Source organism: Saccopteryx leptura, chromosome 5 (assembly GCF_036850995.1).
Source record: "Saccopteryx leptura isolate mSacLep1 chromosome 5, mSacLep1_pri_phased_curated, whole genome shotgun sequence".
NCBI lineage: Eukaryota > Metazoa > Chordata > Mammalia > Chiroptera > Emballonuridae > Saccopteryx > Saccopteryx leptura.
Genome location: NC_089507.1, coordinates 50,600,647 through 50,625,829, shown reverse-complemented (window position 1 = coordinate 50,625,829; position 25,183 = coordinate 50,600,647). Strand labels below are relative to the sequence as shown.

At 36.7% G+C, this 25,183-nt stretch overlaps 1 protein-coding gene across 1 annotated transcript in view; it reads left to right on the top strand.

Moving 5' to 3' along the window:
* The window catches only part of TMPRSS11F (transmembrane serine protease 11F), a 70,254-nt gene extending 45,848 nt beyond the window's left edge, over positions 1-24,406 (top strand). Inside the window, exons 4-10 of the mRNA XM_066384823.1 lie at positions 9,136-9,200; positions 11,170-11,333; positions 13,918-13,956; positions 14,446-14,647; positions 17,905-18,164; positions 19,643-19,785; positions 22,702-24,406. Of these exons, the coding sequence (XP_066240920.1) occupies positions 9,136-9,200; positions 11,170-11,333; positions 13,918-13,956; positions 14,446-14,647; positions 17,905-18,164; positions 19,643-19,785; positions 22,702-22,860 (1,032 nt within the window). The 3' untranslated portion in view covers positions 22,861-24,406. The remainder of the gene's footprint in view (positions 1-9,135; positions 9,201-11,169; positions 11,334-13,917; positions 13,957-14,445; positions 14,648-17,904; positions 18,165-19,642; positions 19,786-22,701) is intronic.
* The last annotated feature ends 777 nt before the right edge of the window (positions 24,407-25,183 follow it).

Here is a 25,183-nt window from a genome sequence, read left to right as displayed (position 1 = left end):
TAGTTGTTTCCATGTCTTAGCCACTGTGAATAATGCTATGGTGAACATGGGGATGCTTGTGTCTTCATGTGTCAATTTTTTCAAGGTTTGGGGGTAGATACCCAGTAGAGGGATTGCTAGGTCAAATGGTAATTTTATTCTTAATTTTTGAGGAACCATCATACTTTCTTCCATGATGGTTGTACTAATTTGCATTCCCACAAGCAGTGAATGAGGGTTCCTTTTTCTATACAACTTCTTCAACATTTGTTATTACCTGTCTTGTTGATAATAGCCAATCTAACAGATGTGAGGTGGTACCTAATTGTAGTTTTTATTTACATTTGTCTAATAGCTATTGAAGATGAGCATCCTTTCATATATCCATTGGCCATTTGTATGTCCTCCTGGGAGAAGTTGTTGTTCAGATCCTCTTGCCAATTTTGAATTGGATTCTTTGCTGGTTTGTTGCTGAGCTTTTTGAGTTCTTTATATATTTTGGATATTAATTCCTTACCAGAGCTGTTGTTTGAAAATATCACCTCCTATTTTGTTGGTTGCCTATTTGTTTTGTTTTCAGTTTCTTTTGTTGTACGGAAGGTTTTTAGTTTGATATAGACCCATTCATTTATTTTTTCCCTTACCTCCCTTGCCTTTGGGAGCAAATTCATAAATTGTTCTCTACTGCCAAGGTTCATGAGTTTAGTACCTATTTTTCTTCTATATAGTTTATTGTTTCAGATCTTATATTTAAGTCTTTGATCCATTTTGAATAATTTTTGTGCAAGGGGACAAACTGTAATCAAGTTTCATTTTTTTACATGTGGCTTTCTAATTTTCCCAGCACCATTTATTGAAGAAGCTTTCTTTTCTCTGTTGTGTGTTTTCAGCTCTGTTGTCAAACATCATTTGCCTATATATATGTGGTTTATTTCTGGGGTTTTGCTTCCATTCCATTGGTCTGTGTATCTGTTTTTCTGCCACTACCATGCAGTTTTGATTTTCATGGCTCTATAGTATAAGTTAGTCAGGTAGTGTAATACCTCAGACTTTATTCTTTTTTCCTCAGGATTCCTTCAGCTATTCAGAATTTTTTAATGGTTCCATACAAACCTTGTAAATTTTTTTTCTATTTCTTTAAAAAATGACACTGGAATTTTTTTTTTTTTTTTTTTCATTTTTTTTTTCTGAAGCTGGAAACGGGGAGAGACAGTCAGACAGACTCCCGCATGCGCCCACCGGGATCCACCCGGCACGCCCACCAAGGGCTACGCTCTGCCCACCAGGGGGCGATAATCTGCCCATCCTGGGGGTCGCCATGTTGCGACCAGAGCCACTCTAGCGCCTGAGGCAGAGGCCACAGAGCCATCCCCAGCGCCCGGGCCATCTTTGCTCCAATGGAGCCTTGGCTGCGGGAGGGGAAGAGAGAGACAGAGAGGAAAGCGCGGCGGAGGGGTGGAGAAGCAAATGGGCGCTTCTCCTGTGTGCCCTGGCCGGGAATCGAACCCGGGTCCTCCGCACGCTAGGCCGACGCTCTACCGCTGAGCCAACCGGCCAGGGCGACACTGGAATTTTAATGGGGATTGCATTAAATATGTATATTGCTTTGGGTAATATGGCCATTTTACTGTGTTTATTCTTCCAATACATGAACACTAAATATTTTTTCATTTCATTGTCTTTTTCAATTTCTTTTAATAATGTTTTGTAGTTTTCAGTATATAGGTCCTTCACATCATTTGTTAAGTTTATTCCTAGGTATTTTATATTTTTCTTGTAACTGTAAAAGGAATTGATTTTTAGAGTTTATTTTCTGATGTTTTATCATTGGCATATAGAAAAACAGTGAACTTTTGTATATTGATTTTGTATCCTGCAACTTTACCAAATTGGTTTGTTTCTAATAGATTTTTGGTGGAGGCTTTGGGGTTTTCTATATACAGGATCATGTCATCTACAAAAAGTGATAATTTTACTTCTTCTTTCCTGATATGGATGCCTTTTATTTCTTTCTCTTGCCTGATTGCTCTGGCTAAAACTTCCAAAACCATGTTGAATAGAAGTGGAAAGTGGGCAACCTTGTCTCCTTCCTGATTTTAGAGGAAAAGCCTTCATTTTTTCACCATTTAGTATAATATTAGCTGATGGTTTGTCATATATGGCCTTTAGTATGTTGAAGTACTGTCATTCTATTCTGATTTTATTGAGTGTTTTAAACATAAAGGGATGTTATATCTTATTGAATGCCTTTTCTGCATCTATTGATAGGATTATATGATTTTTGTTCTTTTTTGTTGTTGATGTGGTGCATTATGTTGATCAATTTCCATATGTTGAACCATCCTTGTGCTTCTGGAATGAATCCCACTTGATCATGGTATATTATTCTTTTTAATGTACTGTTGTATTCGATTTGCTAGTATGTTGTTTAAAATTTTTGCATCTCTATTCATTAGAGATATTGATCTGTAGTTTTGTTGTTGTTTTTTTTTTGTGTGTGTGTGTGTGTGTGTTCTTGATAGGTTTTGGTATGAGGGTTATCTTGGACTCATAAAATATGTATGTTAGGAAGTATTGCTTCTTCTATTTTTTTGGAAGACTTTGAGAAGGATAGGTACCAAATCTTCTTTGAATGTTTGGTAGAATTCACCATTGTAGCCATCTGGTCCTGGGCTTTTGTTTTTAGAGAGGCTTTTGATAGTTGTTTCTATTTCCTCCCTGCTTATAGGTTTATTTTGGTTTTCTACTGCTTTGTGACTCAGTCAAGAAAGATTATATAGTTCTAGGAATTTATCCATTTCCTCTAGGTTGTTAAAGTTGGTGGCATACAATCTTTTATAATATTCTACTATGATTCTTTGTATATCTATGATGTCTGTGGTCATTTCTCTTCTTTCATTTTAGATTTTGTTTATATAAGTCCTTCCTCTTTTTCCCTTAGTGAGTCTAGCCAGTGATTTGTCTATTTTATTGATCTTTTCAAAGAACTAATTCTTTGTTGTATTACTTTTTTATAGTTTTTTTGTTCTCTATTTCATTTAATTCTGCTCTAACTTTTACTATTTTCTTTCTTCTGCTTTGAATTACCTTTGTTCTTTTTTCTGTTCCTTAAGGTGTGATGTTAGGTTGTTTACATGGGATCTCTTTTGTTTCTTGATATAAGCCTCTAATGATATAAAATTCTCTCTTAATACTGCTTTCACTGCATCCCAGAAATTTTGATTTTCATTTGTTTATATATATCTTCTGATCTCTGATTTTATTTCTTCTTTGACCCAGCCATTTTTAGAAGTATGTTGTTTAATTTTCATGTTTTTTTGTGGGTTTCTTCACTTTCTTTTTACAGTTGTATTCACTAATTTCAAAGGATTATGATCAGAAAATATGCTTGGTATAATTTTAATCTTCCTGAATTTGTTGATGTTAATTTTGTGGCCCAACATATGGTCTATCCTTGAGAATGTTCCATGCACACCAAAGAAAAATGTATAATCTGACATTTTGGGATGAAATGTCCTAAAAAGGTTTATTATGTCCATTTACAGTTAGGGTAAATACTGACCCTTAAGGGTTCCCTATAGCCATTTTATGTTTTGTTTTCTTGTAGCTCTGTGTCTTGTTTGGTTCTTCTCTTTTTTTTGTGTCTGTCAGTTGTTTTTGTTTGGTGGTATTCTATACTTCTTTCCCCTGTTCCTGCTTTTTTTAAGCTGTGTGTTTCAGTGGTGGCTTTTTTGTGGGTGGTTACCATTAGGTTATTAAGAAAAAAATGTTCATATGTATAGAGTCCTTTGTCTTATGAGAGCTTCTGCACTGCATCCTCCTTTGCTACTGCAGATCTTTATCCTTTCCCTTTTTATGTCATTGTTGTCACTGATTATCCTTGGTTTTTATTGTGATCTTGTTGAAGATTTTACTTGTAATTTTTTGTTTTGTTCTTTGTATCTGATAAAACAACCACCTTGACTATTTCCTATAGTAGGGTTTTCTGGTGATAAATTTCCTCAGCTTCTGTGTGTCTGGAAAAGTTTTTATTTCTCCTTCATATTTGAAGAATAATTTTAATAGGTATAGTATTCTTGGCTGGTAATTGCTCTCTTTCAGTACTTCAAATGTTTGGGTCCATTCTCCTGGCTTATAGAGTTTCTGCTGAGAAGTCTGACAATAACCTATGGGCTTTCTTTTCTATGTTTTTTTTATGTTTTTTTTCCTTAGCTGCCTTGAGGGTTCTTTCTTTATAATTGATTTTTGACAATATTATTACTATGTGCCTTGAAATTGGTCTGTTTGGGTTGCAGTAACTTGGCATTCTGTTTACTTCTTGGATTTGAGGCTCTAACTCTTTTCATAGGCTTGGGAAATTCTCACCAATTATTTGTTTGAATAAGCTCTACATTCCCTTCTCCTTCTCTTCTTCTTCTGATATACTCATTATTCTTATATTGCTCTTTTGGGTGGAGTTAGACAATTCTTATAGAGCTCTCTCAGTTTTTTTTTTAATTCATGAGGCTCTTTCTTCTTCTCTCTGTATCATTTCTAGTTGCCTGTCTTTGATGTTACTGATTCTTTTTTCTACTAAGCTTGTTCTGTTAGTTAAACTTGCTACCTCAGTCTTCAATTTGTGTATTGAATTATTGATCTATTTTTAAAGTTTAAGTCTTCTTGGTGAGGTATTTGTTTTATTTATTAATTTGTTGTCTGAGCTCATTAAGTTGCCTATTGGTGTCTTCTCACATCCCATTGAGTATATTTAGAAGTTCAATTTTGAATTCTCTTTTATTGAATTCCAAGGTTTCCATGTGATTGAGATTTTTTCCTAGAGATTCTTTTATTTTCTTTTTGAACTACATCTCTGTCCTGTGTATTCATGGTATTAGATTTCTTCTTCCTTGATGGCATTTGAGAGTGGTATTGTTAAGAACCCTAACAAGCCTGACCAAGTGGTGGTGCAGTGGATAGAGCATCGGAATGGGACACAAAGGACCCAGGTTCAAAACCCAAAGTTTGCAGGCTTGAACACAGGCTCATCTAACTTGAGCATGGACTCAACAGCTTGAGTGCGGCATCACTGGCTTAAACGTGGGATTATAGACATGACCCCATGGTCACTGTCTTGAACCCAAAGGTTGCTGACTTGGAGCCTAAAGTCACTGGCTTGAACTCAAGGTTGCTGGCTTGAGCAGTGGGTCACTGGCCCTGCTGTGGCCCCTCAGTCAATGCACAGATGAGAAAGCAATCAATGAACAACTAAGGTGCTGCAACTATGAGTTATGCTTCTGATCTCTCTCTTTCCTGGGCTGTCTGTCTCTATGTGTCCTTCTCTATGTTTCTCCCTCTCTCTCTGTCACATAAAAAAGAACCCTAACAAAAAAACAACTAAAAATATAAAAATAAAAATAGAAAAAATACAAAAATTTAAAAAATTACGACATAAAAAAAACCACAGAAAGATCAAAGCAAACAAAAAAATCAGAAACAGAACACTACAAAAAATAAGGATAAAAATATGATTTAAAGAAAATAAAATTCACAAGAAAAAAAAGAATAAAAAGGAAAAATAGAAAAAAGGAAAAATAAATTTTGGTTTTGAGAGGTTTCTTCCAATAGGTGTCGCTGTATTACAACTTTTAGCTTTGTGATGTTCTCGGGCTGGCCATCGCTGAGATGTTCCTGTCAATAATGTAGGCAGGGCTGCAGTCACTTTGGTGGGTGGGGTGTGTTGTGAGGGCATTACAGCTTTGGCTTTATGGCTTCAGCTTTCTGGCTTTACAGCTCTAGCAATGGTGATCTTAGGCTTCCTGTCGCTCCTTTCCACATCTCAACAGACTTGGGGACCAGATGTGGAGCACCTCCATTCTCCAGAAAGTGACTCTGGAGAGCTAACTGTGGGGTTTGTCTTTGCCACTCTTGGTACTGAGAAGTGAAGGAAGTGGGATCTGGGAACTGGAGGCCGCACTTTAGTTTTCTCTCTCTGCTGAGTGTGGGCTACAGCCAGACTGCAGGAACACTGGCCATGACCCTGCACTCTGGGTGCTGTGGTTTATTTCCCCCTCTATCTCACCAGTCCTCCTGGCAGAAGAAGACTCAGTCACTCTGAGTTTCCCTCTCCATATCCCTCAGACAAAATCCAGAGAGCCCAAGCTTCCCTCCTTCCCACAGTCCACACAGAGAAAAAAACCCAGTCACTCCAGGTTTCTCTCCTCTCCACTCCAAGGCCCACTGTGAATGCATTTTATCTTCTGCCCCACCTTTTCACCTTGTCCCACCTTCAGTCCATTTGGTGTGTGGATCTTTCATACATGTCTATGAGCCAGCTGGGGTTCCTTTGCTTAATTTGTTGAACTTTCAAGGGGAAATATCAGGAGTATTTCTCATACCACCATTACTCTGATGTCATCTGCATTTTTGTTTCTATATTTTTTCATTTTTTTTTCAATTACAGTTGACATTCAATATTATATTAGTTTGAGGTGTGCAGTTAAGTGCAAAATAACCACTTACTAAGCTATCTTGGACAAGTTGGCTTAAGTGTCCTGAGCCTTAGTTTCATCTATAAAGTGGGTCTGTTGAGGATAAATAAAATATTTTCTTCAGAAGGTGGTGTGAGGTGTGAACAAAAGAATCAGTCCAATGCCTACTGGGTAGTATGGGCTTAATATATGTGAACTCTTCTTAGTGGTCATACCAATATTTTGCTGTATTAGAATCTATTCATTTAAAAAAAAAATGGGTTAAGACCTCACAAGAACTATGATCTTGTTACTATCACATTTTAGTTTGAAGAGATTCTTGGAGTTTTTTTTACTCTGATATGACAGAATCTTGACTTTTTCCAAAGTTCAAAATTTCAGAGCATATTTATATAAAATGCTAGAGATGCTAGAGACCTTAAAATCAGATTTTCTCCCTGATCTTTGAGGAATGGGAACAAAGTGAGCATAGAGAAGCTCAGTAAAGTCAAAATCATAAGTGCTATAACTCAGAACTGATTAAATTCCTGGAATGACCATCATGTTTAAGTCACCACTGACATCTCTGAGCTCTGAGCTCACTTTAGATTCCCATGGATTTCTACTTATGTTTGGCAACATGATTTGCAGATAAAAAAAAACAATGTGTTACCTTCTTCCCTTCAGTGTTGATTCTTCCTTCATTTACTCATGTATTCATTTATGGATTTACTCATCAAACATGCATTTAATGCTTACTGTGAGCCAAGCTGGGGATACAAAAATGAATCAGACACAACCTCAGCTGTCACACAACTACACAACTCAGAGTCTAGATTGGGAAAGACACAGCTGCCAACTGGCATGACAGTTGCTATAAAAGAATAGTGTGCAAGATGCTGAAGTGGTCCAAATAAAGGAGTGTTCAGCTTCAAAGAGAGCAGGTCAAAGATAACTTGGTTGTCACTGGAATTTATAAAAAATTACAGTATTGAAGAAATATGGCTGAGGAAAAAAAAGTATATTTAGGAAAAGGGAAATGAATGTGTAAAGTCATAGACGTATGAGCCAATTTAATGGGTTTAGGGGAAAACAGGCCATTCAGCAGATAAAAGAATAGGGTTTCAAAGTAGGGGCATGGCAGGGGCCAGTGAAAAACTAGGAGTATAGAGCTCAAACTGTGGGAGACAGTGGGCTTGATGCAGAAGTATAACATACTCAGATTTGTACTTTATAGATATCCTGATAGCTAGCATTGTTGGGGAATAACTGAGGGGAGAAAAGGTAGAGCACAATCACATAAATGTGCCAGTGAGGGGTCTGTTGCAAAGGCAAGTTTCAAGGGAGATGATTTTAGACCATAGCAGTGGAATTGAAAGAAAGGATATAGAATCAATAGTTAGAGGATAAAAAAGATCTACTGAGCATTGTTACTAGTTTAGAGGAGTCAGGGAGAAGGAGGAATCCTATAGGGAAGAAGGCAATATTCCCTCCTCCCAGAGGACATAGTAATTGGGGGGCAAGATTGACCATGGACATGGGCCTTTGTAAAAAAAATGTGGACCTGTAATTTCTAACTCCCAGTCCAGTACTTTTTTATCTCTAAGGTGGTGCCTTAACAGTCTTTTGGGAATCAGGGCCCTTTAGGAAATCAGTTCAATCAGCATCCAAAATCTTTCAATGATTCAGACCAGAAAGCTGAGTAATAACATGCCTACAGTATGGAACACCATGAAACCTACTTCTAAATCTAGTACCAGTTGTGAAAGCCTGGCTGCCCTAGAGAGATGACTAACAAGTGAGGTGTCAGAGTCACACAGTAGATGTTACATATTATATTAAATGCAGTCATAGGATAATCATTTAAGAAATCAAGGCCCTGGCCAGTTGGCTCAGTGGTAGAGCATCAGCTCAGCATATGGATGTCCCAGGTTTGACTCCCAGTCATCCTGGTCAAAGCACACAGAAGAAGTGCCCATCTGCTTCTTCACCCCTCCCCCTCTCATTTCTCTATCTTTCTCTTTCTCTCCCTCCCCCTCCTGCAGCCATGGATCCATTGGAGTGAGTTGGCCCCAGGTGCTGAGGATGGCTCCATGGCCTCAGCCTCAGGTGCTATGAAGGGCTCGGTTTCTGAGCAACCAAACAATACCCCAGATGGGCAGAGCATCGCCCCCTAGTAGCCTTGCTGGGTGGATTCCAGTCAGGGTGTGTGTTGGAGTCTCTCTGCTTCCCCTCCTTGCACTGAATAAAAAAAAAATCAGAAAATTAATATTGATAATAGAGTAGAAGTTATAGTTGAGTATAAGGCAAACTTACGGTAGGTTTTCTTAAAAGTGAAAATGAGGCCTTAAAAAAATAGCTCAGATATTTTAATCATTTGATGATAATCATAATGAACATTTCAATAGTTTACAATATGCCAGGCATGGTATAAAATGTGTGATATATATTATTTTATTTAATCCTCAAAACAATTCTATTAGTAGATACTTTTATTATTCCATTTTACAGAGGATTACCAAAATATTAAACAATTTGTTAAGATTGTTTAGTTCTATAAGAATTAAAGCCTGGTTTAATCTTACCACTGTGAATAGTCTGTTCACATACCTGAGAATAAACTGAAATTCTTGCTGTTGCCTCGTCTCTAAATAAGACAAGGAGTAACATTTTTCTTAACATTAATACTTTTTAATATTTTTCTAATCAGATGTCTAGGATATTTCAACATTCTGGAGCAGGTCGGTTTATCAAATCTCATGTTATCAAAATAAGGTAGGTAAACTTGATTTGCAACTTCAAACAAGTATAAGAAGCATTGGATCAATACAGTTGTTCATCTTACCTGAGCAAATGTTTGCAGGTACAGAAAGATGTCATGACTCCTGAGCAGCCCAACTTATACTGCCTAGCCATTTCCCAGTTACAAAAAGATGTAAAATGCTATGACAAGAGATAATGCCACTGATTGTATTAAAAATAAAATTACTCTGCAAAAGAAAAAAAATACAGGAAGAGGAGGGATGGTGCTGCCAACATACCCTGCTCCTTAAGCTCAGGAGAATTTAGTCCAGTTCTTTTTGATTGTCCTCATTTTAAGCCTACCCAACAACCAGCCTATGACTTTGTCTGCAATAGGTTTTCTTTTAATGCCATTGCATTTATATTATTATTTTTTAATTTTTAATGCTTTCATTTTTATATTCTAATGAAAGGTAATATCCATAAATTGAACATGCACTTGTTGTCAGGGACTAAAATAAATTACTAGAGTTCATCCTGAATGTGCATGCCAAAGACTTGGCATATATTAGAATAATACATCCTTTTACTCATTTTGATGAAAGTTATTAAACTTTTCTGTGGATATAAGTTAATATATAACTATATGTATTTGTAATGCTTGCTTGTTTGCTCTACTTTTGATGGTAAATACACACATGGTTCAGGAGCTCACAACTTTTCTTTTCCTCTCCCCCTCAATGTTTGTTCCTTCCTTACTTTCCTTCTGCCTTCTCTTTCTTTCTTCCTTCCTTTCTTCTTTATGTTTCCAATTAAAGTAATTCTAGAAAGGCAACAGGTTTTCTAGACCTATGCATTATGTAAATGAATATATTTAAAACTCTTATCAAAAGATTTCCTTTTATAATTGCTTTGTATAACCATCTACTTATCAAACATATATTAACTAACCATCCACACCCAAATATCAATAGTTTAATACAATAAAGGTTTATTTCACTTTGGTGGCTCGGTTCAGAGAGTCAGAAGTGGTAGCAGGGCACATGAGTGCAGGCTGGGACAGTGGAATTTCCCACTGGATCGTCTGTGTCTGGTTGGCAAATAAAGGAAGAATGAAGGCTTTAGGATAGTGTGAGGACCTGACCAGGTGGTGGTGCAGTGGATAGAGCATTGGACAGGGATGCAGAGGACCCAGGTTTGAAACCCCCAAGGTCACTGTCTTAAGCATGGGCTCACCAGCTTGAGTGTGGGGTCTCTGGCTTGAACATGGGATCATGAACATGACCCTATGGTCACTGGCTTGAGCCCAAGGTCACTGGCTTAAGCAAGGGGTCCCTCATTCTGCTGTAGCCCCCTAGTCAAGGCACATATGAGAAAGCAATCACTGAACAACTAAGGAGCTGCAACAAAGAATTGATGCTTCTCATCTTTCTCCCTTCCTATCTGTCTGTCCTTATCTGTCTCCCTTTCTGTCTCTGTCCAAAAAAATAATAATAATAAGATGGTGTGAGAGGTTTTCAGGTGCTGGGCCTGGAAGTGGGGTACATCATTTTTGTCCCCATTCTATTGTTCCATTGTCTAGACTTCACTAGAAAGTTTCAGTAAACTGCAAGGGAGACTAGGAAATGAAATCTAGACCTGTGCTCAGGAGTCAAAGGCAACTGGGTTTGGTGAACACAAAGTGCTATCTCTTTCACACCACTACTGAAGAATAATGATGGCTACAACTTTGGCTCAAAACACCTTAAAAAGAAAACCCTTTAAGTGTATGTGAAGCATGATTTCATAAACATCTCCTTCTCCTACAACCCCTCTGGACTATGAACTAAGTAAGTGCAGAGAACAATGTTTTTTTAGCTATGTATCTTAACCATTATTTCTAGAGATAGGCTATCCATTCTGTTTCTTTAAATTTAGTGTGAATCTTAATACCTCAAAGTAATAAATGATTAGAGAACTGGCTTTATTATTATTTCTATTTATCTGCATTTTTGTTCTTCAGTCCAGATGAAAATGGTGTGAACATTCTAATGGTACTCATGTTTCGATACCCATCTACTGGTAGTGCTGAGCATTTCAGGAAAAGAATTGAGAGGACTTTATATCAAAGTCTGAAGACAAAAAAGTTGCCTTTTACTATAAATAAACCATCGTTTACACTCACATGTAAGTCCTTTTACCATCTTTGTAATTCCCTTTCCTGCAATTCGCTCATAAGAATTTAAGCCAGTGTATCCTCTCATTTTAAGAATTCACCACTGATATGCATAGATCAGTGTGGAATAAAACTAAGATAAAAATTCTCTGTGAGAGAAAGTTTAGTTTTATGAATATTTGTTTTATATTTGATTTTAGCCTCTGCTATAGTTTCTAATTTTTTCCCATATATTATCATGTTAAATTTTGCAGAAGCATAAAATAGTGGGTATTATTTTTGTCATTGTAAGGAAACTGAAACTCAAGGAAGATACAAGACATGAAACTACCAAGCCTTGTGGCCAAATCTGGCGCAGGTATTCTAAGTCTCAGAGGTCCTAACAGGTCAGTTACGGGGGTTAGCCTCTGTAGTATCAATCTTAGTGAAGGTTCACACCTGTAGGAAGAACCACGGACACGAACTGTGGGCTGTGAAGAGGTTCTCCAGCTTATTTCCCATTCAAAACAAACATTTTTATTCATCTCTTTATTTATTCCTTACAAAACAAAACTAGGAAAGTGGTTGTTTTGTTCCCCCCCCAAAAAAAAATAAAAGAAAATTAAGTTCAAAAAGATTATGAAACAAACAAAAAAACCACCTCAAAGTTAGTTGGTACCCTAGTTGAGAGGCATTTCTATTTTTTTTTATGCCAATAATTAGAGAAAGCAAAATCATGTGTTGCAAACAGAATTGTAAGTGTCATTATCAGGGACTTTGTGCTTTTATTTTCTTATCCCTCCCCCTCAAACTCTAGCATATGTCTCACATACCATAGGTGTCCCAACTCTGTTCATTGCTTCTGCTTAAGTATTTCAAAGTTCAGTTACTTCTGGTTTAATATCAAAAAGTAAGGCTTGCCTTTTGGACCTGAAAGACTTTCCCCTGTTAGCAGCCATGAATTTTAAGAAACAGATGGTCTAAACTTGATTTCCATGTTGTTAGTAATGGAAACTCATTTAAATACATGTTGAGATGGAATCCCCACACACATTGACAACTTTTTCAAGAAGTAATTAGAAATAATGAAGAGTATGGTATCCACCTTTATTATCAATCATGGTATTTTTTAAGATACTATAAATGATAATCTTAAACTAAATCTAAATTTCTGATAATATAATTGCCCTTAATGCATGATCAATGCATGCTAAAATAAAATATCTATCATAAAAGAGATGTTAAAGTGTAGTTTCTCATTTTACAATTAAAAAAAATTTTCACCCTTTTTGGTCACCTACACTGAATTTTTATTATACATGTTGCTTTAATATCGAAATAACTATATTCTATGATGGTACTCAATAAACAAAATTCTATTCCATATATTTTTTTTCTGCCATATACATATCTCTTGTTAAATAAAGAGAAGTGAAATGTCAAGGCAACCTCTAGTAGGATTTGGGACTCACATCCTTCTTTTAGGAAAATCAGTGTTCCTGAGCAACTTATCACATATTTCTCTATTTTTGCACTAAAAATAACCAAAATGAAACAAACAGCTAATCACCAAAAGTTGAATGACACTGAGCTTAAATGAACACTAAGATATATTTGAAGAGAAAAGATATTAAAAAGGGAGATAAAACGTGGAGGAGAGATTATGGTATGAGTGAGGTGCCTGTTATGACTGTATATAAATAAGAGAGCTACAGGCTGTAGTGCCTGTGGTCTTAGCTACAAACTTCTACCATAGTCACCATGAGGGAGAATCCTCAGTGAGAGAAAGCTATTAACCTGCACTAAGTGAATTCCTACCCTTTGTAGGCCAGGGCCTGAAAATTGGGCTGTGAGGGGTCTGCAATTCCTTTAGCTAACTGAAGCTGTCCTTTCAATACAATCACCAGGCCCACTAACACACATAGGCTAGTTCACCTGATATAGTGGACACCAATTTTGATAGGAATTGGAGATTGCTTTACTTGAGTTATCCTGGAGCTCCCAAAGAAGGAAAACAGGAACATTTATCATTACAATTCTTTCCTAATTTTCTAATATTTTTAAGTGAGAAGAGGGGAGATAGTGAGATAGACTCCCACATGAACCCCAGCTGGAATCCACATTGCAAACCCTGTCTGGGGCAATGCTCAAATCAACTGAACTATCCTCAGTGCCCAAAGCCAAGGTTCAAACCAATAAAGCCAATTGCCTGCAAGTGAGAAAGAGAAAGAGAAGGGGAAGATGGAGGGGAAGAGAAACAGATGGCTACTCCTCTTGTGTGCCCTGACCAGGGATCGAACCCAGGACACTCACACATGCCAAACCAACACTTTATCCACCGAGTCAATCAGTCAAAGATAATTTTCCAATTTTACTTTCTAATTTTTCAGCAAAAATCAAGAACAAAATGCTCTTTTTATTTTAAATTAAAATTATACATTTTGGATCAAATCAGAGTAGAAGGTTTTTTGTAACTTGGCTATGAAAAAGTTCATGCCCTCTTGAAATATACATGCTTTGGATAATAAACATTTCTTATAGTGGCTATTTGAACATAATTACATGAAAATAGGAACATATTATTCTACCAACTAATTCATGTTTTGTTTATTTCAGCTATCGACAGCAAAAAGATGAGAAATCTTCTCAACAGTCGTAAGTTCCAAAACTCACAATTAATTGTCACTTTCATAGCAAAGATAATGAAAAGCCATAAAAATCTTAGTAAAATTTACCAAAGTTTCTTTTTTCTTATTGAGGTCAAGTTTCCTTCCATCACTATTTATCCCCCTATAGTCACCCTTCCTAACCCCCTTTTCCTCTGGTAACCACCATACACAATCTGTGCAATGTTGATGCTCAATAAATTATCTACCTATCTCTTTATTCATCTATATATGCTTTATCTAGAAAGGCAGAAGTTGATTTTTGGATTGGATGCTTTAAAATATTATTAAATATTTCTTCTGACCTCAATAATATCAGTAGGACCCTTACAGATAACCTCAGAGACTGTGTGCTAGGAATGGGTTACAAAGTAGTGGCTGCAATGTCTAATCATCAGCACCCAATGCAAGTCAGGATATATATACTTTTTTCCTCCTTCTTTTCATGAAAACAAGCTAATGTATATTTCTGTGACAGGCTGTGGAATAAGGATGACATCTTCAAACATGCCAATACCAGCATATTCTTCCAAAGAAAGGATTGTCCAAGGAAGGGAAACATCGATGGAAGGGGAGTGGCCATGGCAGGCGAGCCTCCAGCTCAAAGGGGCGGGCCACCAGTGCGGAGCCAGCCTCATCAGTAACACATGGCTGCTCACAGCAGCTCACTGCTTCCGCAAGTAAGTTCACCAGGGCTGTCAGGAGTCTTCTTTCTGTAGTAATCAGTTGCCATTAATTGATTTGGTGCTTGGGAAGAGTTTAATCTCACTAGAGTATGCTCTGCTCTATTATGGATGCACCCTCCTCTGTTCCTTATGTGCATTATGCTTGCTCTATGCCCTAACAATGTTCATTTCCTCTCCCTGCTCTGAATATCTATTATATTTGGTTTATATCCTTCTTATAGTTCTCACCATGTATCTTCCCATATTATCAGGACATTAGTGTTATCTTCCCTACTATATAATAAATTTCTTTAGTGTGAAGACTGATTATTATACAGCTTAAAGAAGCTTAAACTTTTCCATATATGTGAGGAGAAAATGCAGCCACTTCTCTGCTTTTTTTTTCAATTATGTTGATCCCTCTGTCCTCCTACAATCCCACAATCAACATTCACTGTCACTTTATAAATAAAAAAAATCAAAAGTTCTTTTAGCAAGAGAGACAGATAGACAAGGACAGACAGACAGAAGAGAGATGAGAAGCATTAACTCATAGCTGTGGTACCTTAGTTATACATTGATTGCTTTCTCATCTGTGTGTTGATGAGGGACGGGTTCCAGCCAAACCAGTGACCCCTCACTCAAGCCAGTGACCTTGGGCTCAAGCCAGCCACCATCCTGTCTCTCCCCTCACACTATAAAAGACTGGTCATATGGGACTTGAAAGGAACAATTAGCTTGAGCTTTCACAGTTGTAGCTCTTAAAGCTCAACTATATCTGTCATGTACACAAATATTCACAGGCACCCTATTGCCCTGGGTGGTCAGGGACACATCTTCTCTTCTCTCTGCAGTTCACTATCAGAGTACAGAAAGTTTTTCCTTTTAAACTCTCAAAAGATAAAAGCTCTGAATGAAGTCCCTGGCCAGTGGGACTTGACACATCCTTTCAAGAAAACTACTTTTGCTGAGTTTAGGATTCTCTTGACCATCCTTCTAATGCTAACATACAAGTGGGTCAAATGTACTTACACCTTTATTTATGGAGTAGACATATAGTGAGAATGACCTACTGAGTTTAAGATGATTGTCACTCTCTTATGATAGAAAAGAGACTCATTTATATTTACAGAATAACTAGCATTATGCTTTAGGTGACTTTGAGTTTCACTAAATTTTTAAGGCTTTCTGATTTTTTTGTTCACGTGGTGCTCCAATTTTTACATTTGTTTTTGGGAATATCATTGATTTTTGTTCATAACTGATCCCTGTTTATATAAATGGAAAGTAAATCCAGATGTCAATTTATTAATATTAAGTAAAAAATCTAAGCTATAGCAATCAAGATACATACTTCGAGAGCTCCAGTGTAGTCTCTGTGTGCTCAAAGACCCAAATGGGAAGTGACCATTGAGTTTGGTAAAATAGAGATAACCTTGATAAGAAAAATTATGCTGATATGATGGGGATTTGGCTAAACTGAAGAGAGAATAGAAGAAGGTTTGGATGCAGTGAGCTTAGATGCCACTTTCAAAGAATTTTTAAATAAAGGAGAACCGAGAAATTTGACAGGTGACAAGGGTTGTGGACTCACAGGAAAGATTCCTTAAAATATGAATGATGCATATTTTATGCCAATAATAATAATAATAATAATAATATAAATGAGTTGGGAAATATAATGATCTAGAAAGGGTACAGTTTGGGGCAATAAAAATTTCATGTTCTTGCACAATGACATATACTGTTGTGAAGGAAAAATACACGGTACTTTGAAGACACCATTACAGTTATCCAAAGAGTTCTTAAATTTTTATGTTTTTTTTTCATACAGTTACAGTGTATTTTTAAAAATCATGTTGAAGATAAATGTTAGCATCTTTATGTCCATTAAAAAAAAATCTCAGTTTTTGTGAAAAGTGTAGGTGGGAGAAAAAGTTCTGACAGGATAGCATGAGACCTGGGCCCTCGCTCTCTAACACTAAGCAGCTGGATCTGCCCCTCACCCGGGCAAGCCATTCAGCTCCTGAGTTTCAGTGTCCTTACCCTCAAGCATGTTGAGTGGGGCTTGTTACATGAGGCTTCCTTTCTGGCTGACAATGCCCTAAGATTTCATCTTTGAATGAAAAATTTCTTTAAAGTATAAGTAAGTAAAATAGCTGAGAGAGGAGCCCTCTGCATCTCCCAGTCCCCACCCTGGTCTCTGCCTGCTTATCCCTGCCTAGTACTTTGAAAACCACTGACCTTTCTGGTTTTCATTATACTGCAACACCTATGATTCACCAACACAGTAATCCTGCATGCACAAGGAAATCCCCTTTTCGAATTCTATACTGCGTGGTTTCCATCACATAATTTTCCTCTACATAAAGAATTTCAAGTTTCTATATTTTTTCAGTCATTTTTGATGGGGATAATTGGGAAAATAGGTATCTGGGCTTTGGGGGAGAATAGGAAGACAAGGAGATGGTAGTATTATATAGCAGTTGCTTGCGATTTACCTTTGTGGAAGATAAAAGCATCTGTTGTGAAGGGAGAGCCTCAAAAACAAAAGGAGGGACTGACTGGGCCAGATCAAAGGGCAGTTAGAGCCCTAACAGCATGACACTGAGTCAGGGCTGCTGTGTGCTTAAATATCTAGACAGGGGCTGGGCATAGATGTTAATCCTGTATATACACAACCCTGTATACACACAAGAGTTTGTATACACAAGAAGCCAATCACACTGCCTCAAGGATAACAGTAAGACCGAGTAAACAAGAGCTGACAATTGAGTCATAAAATAAGAATAGACGAGTCTCTGATACAGAGGAAAAATGTATAATATCCAAATAAATCAAAATTAATACCCATACATTTCATTAAAATTATAGAAGACAGAAGATCTAATAAGTTTCTAATGAACAAGGAATTAAAAGATTGGAAATTAATTGTATAGTATTCATTACTATTTTATAGTATCCATTACTATTGGAAATTTATTCTAGAGTATCCATTACTATTGTTAACCCAAATAAAGCATGAACATTCCATTTAGTTGCTGTGCTGTTTTTAATTTTAGAGGATGTAAAATATTTTAAGGGCTTTCATATTCTCACTTCTACCATCAGCTTATTTAAGCTTTTTTTTTTTTCAATAAATTCATCGATTGCAAATTTTCTCACCATCAGGACTCTTCAGGTGCATAAATCCAAGAGTTGGAGAGAAATAGAGTCTCCATCTTAAAATATAAAGTTAAGCTTCATAAATTTTACCTTTTAATGTTTTGCAGAAATAAAGACCCAAGTCAATGGATTGCTACTTTTGGTACAACTATAACGCCGCCCATAGTGCAACGAAATGTGGGGAAAATTATCGTTCATGAAAATTACCGTAGAGAAACCAATGAAAATGACATTGCTGTGGCTCAGCTCACAACTCGAGTTGAGTTTTCAAATATAGTCCAGAGAGTTTGCCTCGCAGATTCATCTTTAAAGTTGCCACCTAAAACAAGTGTGTTTGTCACAGGGTTTGGATCCATTGTAGATGATGGTGAGTAAATTAACATAACAAGTGTGTCTTAAACCTTGACAAGCTAGCTAAAAGAATCCTTCTTTAGATTTTTCATAAAAATAATATTGATGCTTTTAATATATATGGCCCCAAGACAAGGGCAGGAGGTGTGTTAGAAAGTAAAGGATCAGGTCCCTACCCTTGAGGAGTTCACCATTAATTGAAGCAGTGGTGAGAAAAAGGAGAGGCCAATATAGAAGAAAAGAACAGACTGTTTTATGTGCTATAAGAAGGGACAAAATGCTATAGGAGTACATAGGGGAAAATGATTCCAAATTGTACATTTTCCATATGTAAACATTCCTAGTTAGCATATACTTCAAACCACAATCTTCTTCTTTTTCTTCTTCTTCCTCTTCTCCCCCTCCTCCTCCTTCTCTTTCTTCTTCTTTTTTGTCCACATTCTTTCTCATGTTAATGAAGACTTGTGGTAATCTTAAACATGAAAGTGCTTTGTGAATTTTCATTTTAGTTAGTTAATAGCATCTGTATTTATTTTTCTGTGTCCCACTTCCTAGGGGACTTGAAAGACAACAATTCTAAAATTTTATAAACTGAAGACCAGAACTTAAGATCTCTAGGAACTAGTTCTTTACACGTTAGAAAGAAAGATTTTAATTATTGTAAGGTGGGAAATAAGAAATGTTTAAGGTTCTTTTACGGATGATCCTTAAGAAACTGAAAGACAAATATTAATATACCTTAATCTGGTTTTTATTTATTTATTTTTGACAGAACTTGGTGATATGTAAAATCTCCCAAATGCTCCATGCACTTACAACTTAACTTTCTGAGAGGTTGCTATAGGTCTTCAGTCTTCCCTCCCCTTCCCAGTAGCTCAGGGCTACTCACTGACAGCTTGAATCAAGAGCCCTGAGCTACTCCCTTTCTCTTTCTGTACTCAGTTGTACAGTATTCTCTCCTTCTAGCTCCAGGCCCTGCTCTGCTGGCATTCAATTTCTAACATATACTGGACATTTCTTCTGTTTCCCATACTTCAGGATTCCCCTAAATAACACACTACAGTATAGAATAGGGAAAATAGCTCTGTACAGCTCATATCCTGGTCTCCACTTAAAAAGTTTGGGGAAATGCCTTAATTTCTTTATACAGAAAAATATGCCAGTTGGACAAGATCAGTGTAATGGATCCTCTTCTCGTGGAAAAAAAATGTGTAGAGAGATTTATAATATTGCATGTAGTAGTAAGGATTCCAATAAGTGTTTGAACATTCATTGATATGATATAATACTGGGTTGTATATGTTTAAGGTTCCCCAAATGTAGACATTTATGAAAGAGAAAATAAAATTAGGCAACAATTAATAGTAATAAAATAATATTGTGCTTTCACTCTTAAGAATATATGATTTATGTGTCTTCCATACATAAGAAGTGTTAGATACAATTGTATTTAAAAAACATGTTTTTTGTCCTGGTTGTTTGTTTGGGTAATAGGACCAACACAAAATAAACTTCGGCAAGCCCGGGTAGAAACCATAAGCAGTGATGTGTGTAATAGAAAGGATGTGTATGATGGCCTGATAACTAAAGGAATGTTATGTGCTGGATTCATGGAAGGAAAAATAGATGCATGTAAGGTAAGTCCAAAGTCAAGGTCAAAACATTACAAGGAAACTTTCTATTAGCTATTTCTAAGTTTGGCATATATTTCACTTGGGAGGAAAAAAAAGAGAAATCTATTTCACCAAGGACTCAGTTTACTTAATGATCATAATAACAGAAATTATTATATTGAATGCTTACTGTGTGCCAAGCAAAGTACTGGGCACTTTTTATACATGATTTTATTTATTATGAGATTGAAACAGTACTATAATTATATTACAAATTTGTAAATTAAAGTCTGTTTCTTCAATTACTCTTATGGTCTATTGTTATTTACTTAAACAAACTTGAAAACAAGAAGACAGAAACCTTCCCTCTAAGGACCACTTTATTCAACTCTGTCATTATCTCTCATACATTCATCCACCACCTCCGAGTCTCTCTCCTTCCTCTCCTTCTGTAAGGGCTTTGACCTCTGAAACAGGTTTTTCACTCCACCCAATCCCTGCAGCATTCATACCGATGCATTTAATGTCTGGGTTCTTAGTTCCTAGATCTACCTTCCAGTGATCTTCACCCCTTTTCAGCCGCCAATCCTTAGGCCACATCTTGACCCTTGTCACCCCAAACTGCTCCAACTCCATAAACATGAACTCCCCGAATCTTCCTATTTAACATCTCTCCCAAATCCTTCCTTCCTGCCTGCTTTTCATCTACCTCTGCTTCCTCAGCCACATCCCCGTGTTACAACCCAACCTACCAACCCTCATGCCCAAGCACAACCTACACATGTATTCTTTGTGTCCCTTCTCTGTTTTATCCTTATCTTTAGCTCTTATCACCATCCAATATAAATTTTTATTTCTTTTTTCCCCAAATCTACCATTCTTTGAATTCTTCCAACTTTTTCCACATTCCTCAACTTCTATTTTTATTTTCTACCCCTTTATTCTCAATTGATGATTTTGTTTTCTAGTTTTCAAAGAAAATGAGTAGTCATAAGAAGGGACTTTCCCGTCTTCCCAGCACCAGGCCTGAAGACTTGCCTTCGCCTGGACCCATTTTACACACACCTTCAGTTTAGGTCACAACAAAGAAGCTGCTTCTTTTCTCTTTCTTTCTTTCTTTCTTTCTTTCTTTCTTTCTTTCTTTCTTTCTTTCTTTCTTTCTTCTTTCTTTCTTCTTTCTTTCTTTCTTTCTTTCTTTCTTTCTTTCTTTCTTTCTTTCTTTTTCCTTCCTTCCTTCCTTCCTTCCTTCCTTCCTTCCTTCCTTCCTTCCTTCCTTCCTTCCTCTCTCCCTCCCTTCCTTCTTTCCTCTCTCTCTCTCTCTCTCTCTTTCTTTGTTTTTTTTTTTTTTTGTAACAAAGACAGAAATAGAGAGACAAAGAGAAGGACAGATAGGGACAGAGACAGAAAGGGAGAGAGATGAGAAGCATCAATTCTTCATTGAGGCATCTTAGTTGTTCATTTATTGCTTTCTCATATATGCCTTGACCAGGGGGCTACAAATGACCCCTTCCTCAAGCCAGTGACCTTGGGTTCAAGCTGGTGAGCTGTGCTCAACCCAGATAAGACTGGACTCAAGCTGGTGATCTCAGTGTTTCGAACTTGGGTCCTCTGTCTGCTTCCCAGTCTGACACTCTATCCACTGTACCACTGTCTGTTCAGGCAGAAGCTGCTTTTTTTTTTCCTAAGGCTGATCATTTCTCCTCTGGTCATGTTCTTTTTCTTGTTGGCATTTTGGGAAAGTTTTCACTAGCAATTATGCCCTCTCACCCTTTTTATAGTCACATTTCTTTTGTAGTTAGATCTTTCTTCACCAGATCTCTCAAGTTAAGAAAGAACCAAAATCCAACTCTTCCTTGCCCCATAATGCCTCCAGCTAGCACCCTGTCATCTCTTTACCATCAAATATTTGGGGAAATGTCTATACTTATTGTCTTAATCTTCTCCCTACTGTCACTACTTTCTCAAACCATTTCTATGTGGTTTCTGTTTTATCACTTCATGAAAAATAGCTCTTCCTTAAGTTTTCAGTGAAGCACCAACGATCTCCAACAAATGATTTTTTAACTCTAACCAGCAGTTAACAGTGCTTACCACCCCCTCTTTTCTGAAATACTGTCTCCCCTTGGCATTTAATGATTTTTCACCCAATATGTATCTCTGTTCCTTTGCTGCCTCCTTTTCAGGATCATTCTCTTAATCCCAGATATTAAATTTTGGTCTATCCTATACTCGTTCCTCTTTTTACTCTATGCTTTCTTCCTAGAGGATCTATTTCTCTTCCATAGCTTCAATAATTATCTTTTTGCAGATGGTTCACAAATATAAACTATTAGGCCCCTGACCTCATGTTTGTTCTTCAGACTTACGTATTCCCTCAACCTCCTCTTTTATTTCCGGACTTACAAGTATATTCTACTCTACTTGGATATTTCAAAGGCATCTCAAAATGTTGTTCCTGATTCTGCTCTTATTCTTCTTTCCACCTGATCTTTTTCTTATGTTCTGTATCTCTTTGAATCCCTTTCATTCTGTTAAGCAAGCCAGAAGACCAGAAGGCATTCTAACTTTGCTTATCTGCACACAATACTAACCTCATATGAAATATTTAGTATACATATTTATAAACCATACATAAAGTATCTAATCAAACTAGAAAGAAAGAAATCAAGAAAACCAAGGATGCTGAACCAGAAATAATGTAACTACTCAATATTAATGTTAGTTTTTCTAGAAAACAATGCACTTTAAAGTTTAACACAAAATTTTAACTCAGTTGAGAGACACATTAAATATATAATCTATCTCTGGTTTGGCTGCATGTTCTTTGTACCAGTTTTATTTTTATTTTTCCTGTTGAAGAGAGGTGATTGCAATGAACTTCCTGCTGAATTGCATTAGAGTTAACAATTTTAAATGCATTTTTGTTTTTTTTTTCCCTAGGGTGATTCTGGTGGACCTCTGGTTTATGATAGTCATGATATCTGGTACCTTGTTGGTATAGTAAGTTGGGGACAATCATGTGCTCTTCCCAAAAAACCTGGGGTCTATACAAGAGTGACTCAATATCGAAACTGGATTGCCTCAAAGACTGGTATTTAGTGTGAACTGCCTGTGAATTATATCCATGACACCAGAGCTAAAATGCCTGCATACTGGACATTATTTATATTCATGTGGTTTGGATTAGTGCTTTTGCTGGAGGTCAAGAAGTCCTTCAGGCTCACGCCAATTCACTATTTTGAAGTGGCCTTTGTGACAAAACTGTTTTTCTACCTTGAGGGAAGAAGACACAGCAAATGACTTGTAGTACTGACTCCTCATTCACAAGTGAAACTGTTAGTCTTACTTATTAATAAGATGAATATTTATAAATGGTTTGCCTCAATGGAAGATGAGGACCATCATTTTTCACAGGATCTGAAGAGCTGCCAGGGCTGCCAACATCTTACCTCATATAATATCTGGAGCACCTAGGATTCTTCTAGCAAAAAAGTCAAACAACAGTCTTTCTTGAGAATTCAGGGTTTCATATTCTAGCACTGAAAATTGGATACTCAATGACTAGAATGAAGAAACATGGATTTGCAATACAATTTGAACTCTAACCTAGGTTCCTAAGTAATAATAGAGAGCATTGTCATTAACCACAAAATTGCCATTTAAAAGATGTTTAAATGTATATGAACTACTGATAACATTGTTTTAAACACAAATGCACTAGCTTTAGGATTCATATTATATTGTTAATAAGCATTTTGGATTCATTCTTTAACAGCATCATCAGTTGGTGTTAGGCCGGGGGTGGGGGAGGATTGCTGGGAACATTTTTCCATGGGTACAAGGAAAATAAAAAGAACTGATGTGAGTCAGGCTAGCAGAGGTGGTTTCAAATTACTACTATAGGACAAAGTCTAAATTGTTGAGAGAATTAACTATCCAATTATTCATTTAGAAGTATCTTCATGAATATATTGGTAACAGATTCTTTTGTAAGTATTCAGCTACCCGACAGGCCACATGTCCATCAGACTGTCAGGTTGGGAGAGCTGGTCTGTATAAAGCACTTAGAAGAGTGCCTGGTACATATCATGTACTATAAAAATGTTTACTATAATGGAAAGTAATACTTCTGTGAGTTTTAAGATAAATTAACTTAATTTGTCAAATGAGCGAATGACAGTTCAAAATCTAATGGTGGAAAGCACAGGGTTTGGAATCAGGCTGCCTGAGCTTGAACATTGCTTGTGCCTTACATGAGCGTTTGTCACTGCTCAGGTTTCTTCACATCGCTGTGCATTGACTCCTTCATCTTCACAGTGGGAATAAAAATTGTGCCTACTCATATGACTGTTATGAGATGGAAACACACTAAACGGAGTAAAGGAAGCACTTGGAACAGTGTCTGCACACAGTAGGCCAGGGGTCCCCAAACTTTTTATACAGGGGGCCAGTTCACTGTCCCTCAGACCGTTGGAGGGCCGGACTATAAAAAAAAAACTATGAACAAATCCCTATGCACACTGCACATATCTTACTTTAAAGTAAAAAAACAAAACGGGAACAAATACAATATTTAAAATAAATAACAAGTAAGTTTAAATCAACAAACTGACCAGTATTTCAATGGGAACTATGCTCCTCTCACTGACCACCAATGAAAGAGGTGCCCCTTCTGGAAGTGCGGCGGGGGCTGGATAAATGGCCTCAGGGGCCCGTAGTTTGGGGACCCCTGCTGAGTAGGCTAATAATGTGTACTACTACTAGTAACTATTCCTAGTGTGCTTTGGACTCAATAAAACAATACTCTTTTAAAAAACTGTACCTCATTTCTTTAAAGTCATCTAATCAATTTCAGAATACTTTAAACTACATTGTAAAAAAATTAGGTGACATTAGATTTTCAAAATCACTTTTTATGTCCCATTAATATATTTTGAACTATCTTTACAAGCAGACATAGCTCAAAATATAGGATGCATGGCGGACCATCTGGCCTCAGGGTTGTGACAACAGAGATGCAGCTGTATTCATTTTCAGGTCTCAGTGCTAGACCTCAAGTGTTAGATTTGTTGCTCTGATTTATCAGGGAAAAATTTAGTCTCTCTGTTTCTTTAAGGACTGAAATTTTTGTTAATTTATGTATATGTGTTTATATGTAACATATGTAAACAAGATAAACATAACTAAAAAATTTCCTAGTTATTTATATCTTAATACTAAGATATCATAAACAGAAAAGGATTTTCCGTGCATACTTTCCTTTTAAAAAGAAAATGACACCAAATTTCTCAATGGATGACTGCTAATAACTAAAAACCAAAAAATGAAAGCTTAAATCTTTACATTTCTTTCTATATGCAGAAAAACATCCAAAGCTTCTTGGAGAATATTTAGTACATTCAAGATGTGTTTTAATGACAAT